This window comes from Salvelinus namaycush, chromosome 28, assembly GCF_016432855.1.
Source record: "Salvelinus namaycush isolate Seneca chromosome 28, SaNama_1.0, whole genome shotgun sequence".
In the NCBI taxonomy this organism is placed as follows: Eukaryota; Metazoa; Chordata; class Actinopteri; order Salmoniformes; family Salmonidae; genus Salvelinus; species Salvelinus namaycush.
The window spans coordinates 31,353,541-31,366,487 of NC_052334.1; the positions used below are offsets into that span (position 1 = coordinate 31,353,541).

The 12,947-nt window shown below is 46.6% G+C and overlaps 1 protein-coding gene across 1 annotated transcript in view; it reads left to right on the forward strand.

Moving 5' to 3' along the window:
• LOC120023131 (T-lymphoma invasion and metastasis-inducing protein 2-like) overlaps positions 1-12,947 on the forward strand; it is a 75,341-nt gene that overhangs the window by 43,273 nt on the left and 19,121 nt on the right. The window contains exon 14 of the mRNA XM_038967111.1: positions 10,551-10,736. Within this exon, the coding sequence (XP_038823039.1) occupies positions 10,551-10,736 (186 nt within the window). The remainder of the gene's footprint in view (positions 1-10,550; positions 10,737-12,947) is intronic.

The following is a 12,947-nucleotide window of genomic DNA, read 5'->3' on the forward strand; positions in this document are numbered from 1 at the left end:
TAACCTAGGACAGTAGCTTCTCTGAATTCATTAGCATTGTCCACTGTCACACAAGATCAAAATGTCAAAACCAGACACACACCTAGCACACTCTTGCAGCAGCTAGGGCTTAACCGCAAAGACTAATACAGATAGCTTGTGCAACGTATGGTGGCAGAGTTCAGACACATGGCAACAGTACAATAGTGAGACAAGCATATGAATCTTAAGGTCCCCTTAATGAATAATGGGGAGGGTCTTTGGGACCCTACCCCCCCCTACACAGCAGATGGGATGACCACACTGGGTTCCACTCCTATCAGCTAAAAACAAGAAGAAGCTGTTCGGGTGGGCATGCGATCACCAACACTGGACAATTGAGGAGTGGAAAAAATCTTGCCTGATCCGATGAATCCCGGTTTCTGTTGCGTCATGCTGATGGCAGAGTCAGGATTTGATGTCAGCATCATGAGTCCATGGACCCATCCTGTCTGGTGTCAACGGTACAGGCTGGTGGCGGGGGTGTTATGGTTTGGGGAATGTTTCCCTGGCACATGTTAGGTCCTTTGCTACCAATTGAGCAACATTTGAACGCCACACCTTGTAGAATCCACGCCCTGAAGAATTCAGGCTGTTCCGGAGGCAAAAGGGTAGTCTGACCCGGTACTCGATGGGTGTACCTAATAGTATATATGTGTGCAAATTAGTGTGTGAGCTGTGCATATATAAAATGTGTGCTTGGCACCCCTCATCAGGGACAGCTGTGGCAGCGGGGCTGAAGACGTCTTGGCACCACCCTTAAAGATCTCTATATAATTACGCTGGCCTCAGTCTACAGACAGCTTATTACTGTCACACTCCGAGAGAGAGGCCCTTTGTCTCAGTCTAACGCCCATACTGTCAACACTCCCTCTGCCTGCTACTAACCTTCACTCTGTCATTGTCTGAGGCCCCAACACCCTAGATAGACACCCAGAATAGCAGGAAGTTTTAATGACAGAGTCAGGGTTGGCCATGCTGGGTCCTAGCCCTCAATAGAAGCAGCAGAGGCATGGTACTGAACCTCAAAGCCTGGCCCTCTGCTAGCTCCATGGCTCGACCCCTGGCATAGAGGGGGAATAGACGTGAGGGCTGCTCTCTCTCTGTAGGTATTAGAATTAGAACAGTAGATTAGTCTGGAGGTTGTTGTTCCTTCCTATCTTTAAATAATTGTTGGCAAGCGTTTTATAATCAAGCCTACCTTTTTGATTTGAAAGAGTTTGTTGTGTGATCATGTTCGGTTCTGGGACTCCATAGACTCCATAGGTCAAGGAGGGGAACTCTAGGTTATCTCTGTAGCAGGGAAAGGCTAGGTGACGGCTAGTGCACCTCAGCTTTCATCACAGCTCCACTTTTCCTACTGTAAGTATGCAAATGGATGCTGTCCAGTGATGATTCAATTGATGTTTATTTTTGTTCCAGGGAGTTTTTGTTATTGTCAGTTTTTCTTCTATGTAAATAACTTATTTAAGTCATTAAAGTGTATTTATGCGTCATGTTGGAAATCTTTCTGCATTATGGTAATAAAACCGACCGATTTAGAGATGGGAAAAGTATCTATGCCAAGCTTTATTATTGGGCTGCGTTAATGAGACCAGTCATCTGGAGGGCCAGGTTTTAATGATCCTCACTTCAGTGGACTGAAACGTAACATTGCAGCTCAGAGGAGAGAGAACGATCTGTATGCTGTTTGATGCTCCTAAAAATCTCCCTCTCGAGACTGTAAACACTGGCTGGAAATACTGAATATGTAGGCTGGCCATTTGCCTGTGCCCCTGTGTCTAGCACTTGTAGACAGCAGGTTGTCAATGTGTTCCCTATGTGATGCCCCTATACACTGTTCCATTATACATTACAGTGATACTATACACTAAACCATATAGGCATGGTATGTCCCAGTGGGCTCTGTTAAGTCTCTGTAATAGCAGGTCTGAGGTCAGTGAAGAGGTGGATTAGAGAAGACAGGCTCCTCAGCTCTCGCTCTGTTTGCCCAGTGACAAGAATGAGTCCCGCTGCACTGGGATCTGCACTGCAGTACCTCTGACTGCTGCTGCTGCACCGGACACAGTGTTTGTCTACCAGCGGAGAGGTACCGGAGGCTGTGTGTGTGTGTGTGTGTGTGTGTGTGTGTGTGTGTGTGTGTGTGTGTGTGTGTGTGTGTGTGTGTGTGTGTGTGTGTGTGTGTGTGTGTGTGTGTGTGTGTGTGTGTGTGTGTGTGTGTGTGTGTGTGTGTGTGTGTGTGTGTGTGTGTGTGGAGGAGTGTTTTGTACAATCGTATGCGTGTGTGAACGAGAGATACTGAGACATATAGGTACATGCAGTAAAAGCGAGCACTGTGAGATTTTGTTGTGGCAAATCTGATAGCTGTCAAGAACGGTTGGAATTTCGCCTCACTACCAGAGTCAGTTTGTGCCCCGGAGCGGAAACAAAACAATCTAGTCAATGGGTAGAAAATCACCTGGGTTTCAGGCAGAATAAGTGCCCACCGCAGCCTGCCAGCCAGCCTGTGACTGAATGGAGATGGATGGGAAGGAAAGACTCATTTCAAGCCTCTTGTCACAGCATGTAATCGCCTGCCGCGGAACACTGACTGACTTTGATTAATTGGTCTAGTGGTTTCCAATTTTCTCATATTAAAACGGTGAGCAGCTGCTACCAAAGCACAGTTAACTCAGTATTTACCCTAGTGCTCTGACAACAGATGAGATTCCCCACTGCCATATTGCCAAGTTGTTGTTGTTGTTTGGGGACTTGTTGCTAATACTATTGGTTTCCCCCCCCCCCCCCCCCCCCCCCCAGTAGTATGGTACTGTAGGTCCCATGTCCCCCCCCCCCCCCCCCAGTAGACAGGTGGGATGGTGATCTGAGAGGCCAGGGAAGGGGTAGTCTGGCCTGGAGCAGACTGACACCCTGGCCAACCCACACAGCAGCAGCAGCATACCTCTACCTGACTAAGGGAGCTGACACAGAATACCACCTAGATACTTCTGCTACAGCGACGCTGTTTACACCATGACACAACAAAAACTATTTTTAAACCACATTTACCGGTTTTTGTTGTAACACCAGGCTGTTGTAGTCATTAATACCAGTGTAATGTTTTACAGCTCCGTGAAGGTGTGTAGTAAACCTCATAACTCCCAATAGGAGCTGTACAACTGTATGAAATGGCTGGCAATGGCATGAAGCTGTTGTGCTACACATACCATTTGCCCAACTGGCTGAGTAGAGTAAGCTCCTTAACTTCCTCCAACCCTTAACTAAGAGGGATTTGACAGTGCATAGAGCAGTAACCACATCCTTCCGTTACTGTAGCCTCGCTCGCCGCCAATATCCAAAGTAGGGCTGTCCCATTTTTCCATATAGACACATCCTATGTTTTTTAATCACATTTAGCTCTATTCACTGAGCTTGTCTGATGCTTTAAGCACACTGTGTGATTCAATCATTTACACACACAAATGACTAGAGGGAGTCCGACCGCAATTGATTTGATTGTGCCGCCTGGCTCAGACTTGCTGCGCTGTGTTTAAAAAAGGACAGTGAGTGACTGTGTGACTAGCACCCATTGTCTCTCTCTCCTCCCTGCTGCAGCGACCACCACACATCAACAGTGTTTGTAGGGCTGTGCTTGATGCTGAAGCTGCAACATAATTACAGCCATTTTTGTTGCACCATTGTTCTTACGTAATATAACCATATACAATTTCAGTAGCACATGTCTTAGAGTGATGGACTGTGCCATCCCCACGGCCTCCACAATGGATCAGTCCACTCAGACAGGCGCCAATCAGACCAGTGTCTTGTACACCATGATTTGTTTTCTACTGCTCGACTAAAGAAATCTCAGTCAACCAACATCCTATCGAACAATCAACCAGTCGACTAAATGGGGGCAGCCCTAATCCACAAATGGTCCTTACAGGAACTGACTGGGCAGCGTACTGTAAATGGCAGCATGGATTTTGGGTGCTATACCCGTTAAGAAATACGTTGCTCTGTTCTCGGTTCTTAAACTGTGTGAATGTGAGAGGTGAGACATGCTTTCCAATTACTGCGTTATTACTACTCTCCTCTTTTCGGCTTTTGAACCACAACAGCCAGCAAAGACCAATGGACTCTAGAAAGAAAGACCTACAGCCTCGTTAAACTTCTCCCACCTACTTACCTCCTCTTTGGGAAACTCCGACGTTCCCAGTCCCTCCTCCAGGACCTGCCTATTGGAGGGGGTGTAGTGGGTGGCGGTGATGATGACTAAGTCTATCAGTCACCATATGGCTGTGACTAGCCTAATAATCTGGGCTTATTGCTGGGAAGTTGCCCCAGCGTCTGGAGCGGCCCCAATGCAGAGAGACCGAGGGAGAGGAGGGATAGACCTATCGAGAGAGGCTTAGAGGGCTCGCCGGAGGAGGAGAAGAAGAGGCGAGCTGGTGTGCATTGGAATGGCAGCCCTATACCATGGCTCAGGGCCGGGTGGAGGATTGATTGCTGAGAGGAGGGGGGCGGTGGCGGAGGAGCAGGAGGAAGAGGCCAGGCCCTGCGTCTACCTCACCACCCTGATCCAGCTGTTCATCAGGGACCAGTCCCCAGCCCAGGCCCTGTGCTCCATGCTGGCCATGTGCTGGTTTTGGTCAGGTGGCTGTGAGGCCGAGGAGAAGAATCTGTTTCTGGGCTCGGCCCTGCTCACCCTCAGACAGCTGTTTAAAGACAAGCTGGACCTGCTGCTGGACGACATGGCTGGATGTGTGGCCTGTGAGAAACCTATGGTACCCGACCCACGCACTGGACTCCTGGTAACCCAACACTGTCCTTTCTAGTTGTTTGACCAGGGTTTATTTTAGTTAGTATGTTTCGGACAGGTCACATAGTGTTAGTAGGTGTCAATGTTTTTATGTGCTGACACTTCCCTGTTTGTCCAACCTGCCTCTACTAATGATTAATTTAAGCAATAAGGCCTGACACGGAACCCAAACCGGCTGCGTGCGTACGCCATCGTGCATAAATTAATTTTGTACCCCTACCAAACGTGATCACGACATGCAAGTTAAAATATCAAAACAAACTCTGAACCAATTACATTAATTTGGGGACAGGTCGAAAAGCATTAAATATTTATGGCAATTTAGCTAGTTAGCTTGCACTTGCTAGCTAATTTGTTCTATTTCGCTAGCTTGCTGTTAGTTAATTTGTCCTGGGATATAAACATTGAGTTGTTATTTTACCTGAAATGCACATGGTCCTCTACTCCGACAATTAATCCACACATAAAACGGTCAACCGACTCGTTTCTAGTCATCTCTCCTCCTTCCAGGCTTTTTCATCTTTCAACTTATATGGTGATTGGCATCTAAACTTTCATAGTATTACCACGACGACCGGCTACACAGTTCGTCTTTCAATCACCCACATGGGTATAACCAATGAGGAGATGGGAGAGGCAGGACTTGCAGCGTGATCTGCGTCAGAAATAGAAAGGGCTTCTATTTTAACCCGTGGCAACGCAGACGCTTGTTGGCGCGCAGGAGCAGTGTGGGTGCAATAATTGAATAACATAGATTTCTACATTTATTTTGCAACGCGAGCGGTGTATTCATGGTATGAGGGGGTGTGGTATATGGCCAATATACCATGGCTAAGGGCTGTTCTTATCCACAAACTCCCGAGGTGCCGTATTGCTATTATTAACTGGTTACCAACGTAATTAGAGCAGTACAAATAAATGTTTTGTCATACCTGTGGTATACAGTCTGATATACCACGGCTGTCAGCCAATCAGCATTCAGGGCTCGAACCAACCAGTTTATAATTAAGTATGTTGTATACAGTACATGTAGCAGCTCCCCATGGGAGAAATGGTCAATTCACTGTCATACTGCAGTAGGTCTTGAGGGTGTGCTGCTACAACTGAGTCACTGTGTCACTCTTCTTACTCTCTAGTATTATTTATTCTACTCAGTCCACTGGTTGTCCAGCCTGTCTCTGAAGGGTTGACTTGGCTTTTCTTTTTTATGCTTTTGCTTTATGTCAGAGTCTGTCCTTTCCATAGCCTGCTAGATGTTCAGTCAGATGGTATCAGACATCCCCTGTGGCAGGTTTCTGGACCAGCGGTAGGTAGCAGATGTAGCTGGGTGATAGCAAACACTATCTGGGCACCAGGTCATGTGGCTAGGAGAAGGTTTACCCATCACTGACTGCTGCCGACTGCTTTCAATTGATTGGACCTGGTTCATGTTGAGGGAAGTGGTTTGCTGCTATGCTACCTTTCCTCTGCTGTCATTTGATATTGATGTTATCTGGGGGGGGGGGTGTAATGCTTTTTGTCTCACACCCCTATGGGGACTTATCATGAAACACGCACTCTGAAGTCTCCGACGTACTCTGAAGTATTCCACGCACTCTAAAGAACCGGTGGAATAATATTTGTTTAGAATGAAAAAGAAAGCGTATAATGGGAATAGAAGACTGGGGCCCTCCCTCCCTGTTTGATTTATGAGAAACTCTCTTTACTTATTGAGCTTTAAAAAGCAGATGGCAACGTTGCACAATAGGCCCAACCTGAGGGATGAATCAGCCTCTGTTAGAGCCTTACTGTGGTGTGACAGGACACTCTCCTTTGAGCAATGGGCTGAGCCGGCCCGAGGGACGCCCCATATTTTATCCCTGGCTTTACACTTTAGACTTTCCATTTGTGATTGTTTATTTTCTTAAAGAGAAAGTCTTTTGGCGCCGGGAGGATTCTTTTCTTTAATTTGAAAGCAATTCATCTCTTAAAGTAGGCTGAGCACACTGCTTTTAATGACTCTGTTTTAATCTCAACTGTTTGACAGCTCTTGTTTGTCTTATGGCTGTGTTTGTTTCTAACCTCACTGTATTTGAGTACTATTTGAATATGATGTCAGTGGAGGCCGGGTTGAAGTGGCCTTTTGACCTTGGATTAGGAGACTCTTGGATGTGTTTGGCTGCCACTGGGTGTATGAGGGAGCAGAAGAGGGTGTGAATGACACCTTGCCCGTGGGTGGAAAATACCAGACTGGATAATCTCACTGTTGGCACGTCAAGCAGGACCGGTAATCTCTCCACAAACGACTCCTCTTCACAAACCGCTCCTCTTCACAAACCGCTCCTTCTGACATCTCCCATGTCAACACGTCCTAGGATTTCACATGAACAATACCCAAATAAATATCAGCCAAATGTTTCCAGTGCTAAATGTTTAGTGAAGTTATCCACACCTTTTTAAGACACACATTTTTGCTGCGTTCTGAATGCTGTTCACTACAAGGGGTGGGGACGTAGTGGAATCTAATATGTTGTTTCTATACTGAGACCGTAGTTAGGCTAGTTAATTGTGTTGTTGTTGGAATGGTCTGCCCACACAGGCCTAAGCTTCCAGTCCTGGATTGGATTTGGAACAATCAGCTAGTTGTCACTCGGCTTTGTCTGCAAACAGCAGACCCAGCAGCAGGACACCCCTCAGTACGATGTTGTTTACCAGGAAGCATAGCTTCTTTAACATAGGCTTGGACTCATGTTTTTATTGAAAAGCACCCACAATTGTTCATTCGAGGACCACTCCTTCTCCCTACAGCGTGTCCTGTGTTGTGAGTGTAGATGAATGCCTCTGGCCTGTTGAACAGACACCGCTGTTCCTGACCATGTGACAGTGCAACAGTGAGGCTTGCGAACCAGAAGAGTCCTCATTGTGTTGATGTACTGAGAGGCCAGGCCTCAGGCCTGTGGCAGCATGACACTGGCAGCTTGGCCTCTGCATTATACCCTCTGGAAGCTGACAAGGGTCACGTGGACCAGAGATGGGGTGAGAGAGACAGAAAAAGAGAGCGAGGGAGGAATTCCCCTCCGTTCGCACTGTCCGCTCGATTCGTCCGTCTGATTGATAGATATGCAGATTGGTGCGGGCAGCAGTTTTTAGTCAAATGCCTACGCTCACAGAACCTCTAGACTCAGGATCAATGGCTAGCTCCCATCAAATGGCCCCTGGAGAGTGAGATGTTCTGTAGAGTGAGGCTTCTCCTGGCCTGGTGGAGGAGGAGGAAGACGTGACAGACGGGGGTTCAGTCACTAATGAGATAGAGGCGGAGTGTGGGAATACTGAACGTGAGGATCTGATAAGGACTATCAAGTACTGTCCAGTCAAGAACAACTAATTGCCATTTTACTGGTCAGGTCCAGTCCAGCCGTGATGCCAGCGTCCAGGTCGGGTAGGCTGCATAGGAAAGGCTGTAACCTGGCCTGTAGGACCCAGAGACAGGCCACAGCAGCTTGGAGGCTCCTCTACAGACTACTCTTCATGGTGAGTAGGACAGAGAGGGATTGAGATGGAGAGGCTTGCCATGGGAGTAGAAATGACCATCCAAAGAGGGAAGGACAGCATTAGTGGGGTTTAGCCTTTCACTGTCTAGTTGTTCAAGTGTGGCGATGGGTATCAACTAACCCGGGCTCAACATGTTTTAGGGCTGTAGGTGTTGTGACAGAGAGGTTAAAACTATTCCTCATGGGGAGAGGGAGATGTCTGGCTTTACAACAGGGAGAGCAGATGGGCTAATTGGCAGGATAGGATTTAGATAATTCTTCTTAAAATCCCCCCCGGCTTCATGGTTGTTTAATCAGAAGAAAACAGTCAGTTCCCTATGTTGCGTAAGTGGGCGATAGTATAAGCGCTAAAACTGTGAGAGGAGCCCAGATGTAGCAGGAGCTGTCAAGCGTAGCCAGAATACGGAGGGAGAGTTGAGACTAGCGCTGTCGGATGTGCTTGTCCATTCTCTGGGTGCACTGCTCCCCGCTCCCCCTCTCCATGGCTCCCGTGCGGCCTGTTCGCAGATCTTAATTGATTGGATATTTGGGTTAGCCGTCAGGCGTTCGGCTCAGACTTGGTCAGATTGTTGTGTGAGACAGGGAGACTTCTGAATCATACCCCCCCCCCCCCCCCCCCCCCCCTAGTCGTTCTCACAGGTCGCCCGTATTATGAAGTTGCTGAAAAGTCATGCTGCGAGAATGGGAGAATCCTTCTTTGTGTGCGCCTGTGAGTGTGGCATCAGAAACTAACGTTATCTGTCTGTGTGAGGCTAGTTTGCCTCTGAAGCTGCCGCAGGGTATCTGATTAATGTGTCAACAAGATATCCTTCAGCCATTTTTCCTCCTTGAGTTGGTCTCATAGCCTTTTCAGCTGCAATATGGAGAAGATTTGGTCTGTGTTAGTGTGTGGGTGAAACATATTCACTACATTCAGTGTGTGTGCTTGAGCTTGTGTGTGTGTGGATGCCGATGCATGCCTGCGTCTGTTCTTTTGTGTATCTACAGTATACAGCCTTCAGTGTGTTAACACAGTGGGTCAGCTTAGTCTCTGTAATTATCCTAGCTCACGCGGAGACCCAGAGCTGCTGGCTGGGTGGTCGTGTCTAGAGGCCAGCCAAGCCTAGCCTGAATCCCATTCCCCTCAGTGGGGGCCTGAGCCCCAAGACCCCTGCCATAGCCATGCTGCTCCCACAGTGCTGCCTAGTTCTGTCCTCTCTACAGATTAGTATGGAAGCTGCTTTGGCACCCTCCTAAGTAACCATGCTATAATTAAGCAATAAGGCCCAGGGTGTGTGTGTGTGTGTGTGTTATATGACCATTATTCCACGGCTAAGAGCTGTTCTTTTATCATGACACAACGCGGAGTGCCTGGATACAGCCCTTAGCCGTGGTATATCGGCCAACTACCTCAAACCCCCGAGGAGCCTTATTGCTATTATAAACCGGGTACTAATGTAATTAGAACAGTAAAAGCAAATGTTTTGTCATACCCATGGTATACGTTCTCATATACCACAACTTTCAGCCAATCAGCATTCAGGGCTCGAACCACCCGGTTTCTAATTACCTGATGAACTACTGGCTTAGCTTAATAGAGGACTTGATTTGTCCCCTGTCTCTATGGTATATGCCACACTGGGTTTTACACACTATCTGGGATCTGCTGGGTTGTTTTACTGTGAGGGCTGTTAATCGATTTGGATTGTGTGTGTGTGTGTGTGTGTGTGTGGATGTGTCTGCGCTGTTGCTGTGCAATATTGATGGTGACAGGCAGGGTATTTTCTGAGAATTGCTTGTGTAACGATCAGCGTCTCTCTCACTCAAAAACGCATTCCCCTGCAGTGTCTCTATGCACACTCACTGGACTCACACACACACACACACACACACACACACACACACACACACACACACACACACACACACACACACACACACACACACACACACACACACAGCGATAGTTCTGAGTAGAGGTTTTGCAGGGCATGTTGGCAGCTCCTCTGCAGTGGAGAGCAGCCTGTGAGTACTGGAAGCATAGGGCTGCAGGAGCCGAAGACAGCACTGTCTGATACCGTATTACTGTGCTGATTGATGGGGATATTGTTTTTTGATTGATGTATTAACGAAAGTCCTTGTGATCCTAATAAGCTTTGTGTCTACATGTTACTGTTTTCCTGTGGTCCCTAACCGCTCTGTCTCTCTATCGCCCCCTGCAGAGCGTGGAGACGCTGTACCACACCTTCCAAGAGGGCTCCGGCGGCCTGATGGAGGGCCACAAAGACCCCCCGAAACCAGGGGCTGAGCCCACCCTGCTCAGAACCTGCCCCCGACACATGAGCGCCACCGAGAGGCTCAGCAAGGTCATCCAGGAGCTGGTGGACACAGAGAAGTCCTACGTCAAGGTCATTATTTTTTATAGTTCTTGAAGATAATGGCCAATTTCCCAATTCAGTCTATTTAGTTGAGCCAGGATGAAGAGACAGGGCATAGGAAAGCAAAGCCACTGAAGAGTAACAAGACATGATCTATTTCTGTGGTGTCATGGGGAGTAACAAAGAAGCCCTACCTACCGTTTCATTATGCTCTACAGTACACAGGCTCATCATTCAGAGGCCCTGTACAGCTCAAGTTTCCATCTCACCCCTTTACTCAGAGCACATTAAGGACCTCCTCTCATGAACTCCACCTCGTCTGTCTTCATTTGTGTCAGTCGGCTGATTGTCCTACAACCCTCTCTTTTTCTCTCTTTCTCTACCCCCTCGTTCTCAATTCAATTCAAGGGGCTTTATTGGCATGGGAAACATATGTTAACATTGCCAAAGCAAGTGAAGTAGATAATATACAAACGTGAAATAAATAATAAAAATGAACAGTAAACATTACACTCACAGAAGTTCCTGAAGAATAAAGACATTACAAATGTCATATTATGTATATATACTGTGTTGTAACGACATGCAAATGGTTAAAGTACAAAAGAGAAAATAAATAAACATAAATATGGGTTGTATTTACAATGGTGTTTGTTCTTCACTGGTTGCCCTTCACTGGTTACCCATTCTGCTCTGCATGCATTATTTGATGTTTTACGTACACAGAGGATATTTTTGCAGAGTCTCAATTTGGTATTTGTCCCATTTTGTGAATTCTTGGTTGGTGAGCAGACCCCAGACCTCACAACCATAAATGGCAATGGGTTCTATAACTGATTCAAGTATTTTTAGCCAGATCCTAATTGGTATGTCGAATTTTATGTTCCTTTTGATGGTATAGAAGGCCCTTCTTGCCTTGTCTCTCAGATCGTTCACAGCTTTGTGGACGTTACCTGTGGCACTGATGTTTAGGCCAAGGTATGTATCGTTTTTTTGTGTGCTCTAGGGCATCAGTGTCTAGATGGAATTTGTATTTGTTGTCCTGGCGACTGGACCTTTTTTGGAACACCATTATTTTGGTCTTACTGAGATTTGGGGTTTTAGGCTGGGTTTCTGTACAGCACGTTGAGATATCAGCTGATGTAAGAAGGGCTATATAAATACATTTGATTTGATTTACTGTCAGGGCCCAGGTCTGGCAGAAGCTGTGCAGAAGATCTAGGTGTTGCTGTAAGCCATCCTTGGTTGGGGACAGAAGCACCAGATCATCAGCAAACCGTAGACATTTGACGTCAGATTCTAGTAGGGTGAGGCCGGGTGCTGCAGACTGTTCTAGTGCCCTCGCCAATTCGTTGATATATATGATGAAGAGCGTGGGGCTTAAGCTGCATCCCTGTCTCACCCCACAGCGGGAAGAAATGTGTGTGTGTTTTGCCACCTGTTGTTTGTGTACATGGATTTTATAATGTCGTATGTTTTCCTGCCAACGCCACTTTCCATCAATTTGTATAGCAGACCATCATGCAAAATTGAGTCCAAGGCTTTTTTTAAATCAACAAAGCATGAGAAGACTGCCTTTGTTTTGGTTTGTTTGTTTGTCAATTAGGGTGTGCAGGGTGAATACGTGGTCTGTTGTATGATAATTTGGTAAAAAGCCAATTTGACATTTGCTCAGTACATTGTTTTCACTGAGGAAATGTACGAGTCTGCTGTTAATGATAATGCAGAGGATTTTCCCAAGGTTGCTGTTGACGCATTTCCCACGGTAGTTATTGGTTTCAAATTTGTCTCCACGTTTGTGGATTGGGGTGATCAGTCCTTGGTTCCAAATATCGGGGAAGATGCCAGAGCTAAGGATGATGTTGCTGTTGACGCATATCCCACGGTAGTTATTGGTTTCAAATTTGTCTCCACGTTTGTGGATTGGGGTGATCAGTCCTTGGTTCCAAATATCGGGGAAGATGCCAGAGCTAAGGATGATGTTAAAGAGTTTTAGTATAGCCAATTGGAATTTGTTGTCTGTATATTTTCTAATTTAATTGAGGATACCATCAACACCACAGGCCTTTTTGGGTTGGAGGGTTTTTATTTTGTCCTGTAGTTCATTCAAGGTAATTGGAGAATCCAGTGGGTTCTGGTAGTCTTTAATAGTTGATTTGCAGATTTGTATTTGATCATGTATATGTTTTTGCTGTTTGTTCTTTGTTATAGGGCCACAAAGATTAGAGAAGTGGTTTACCC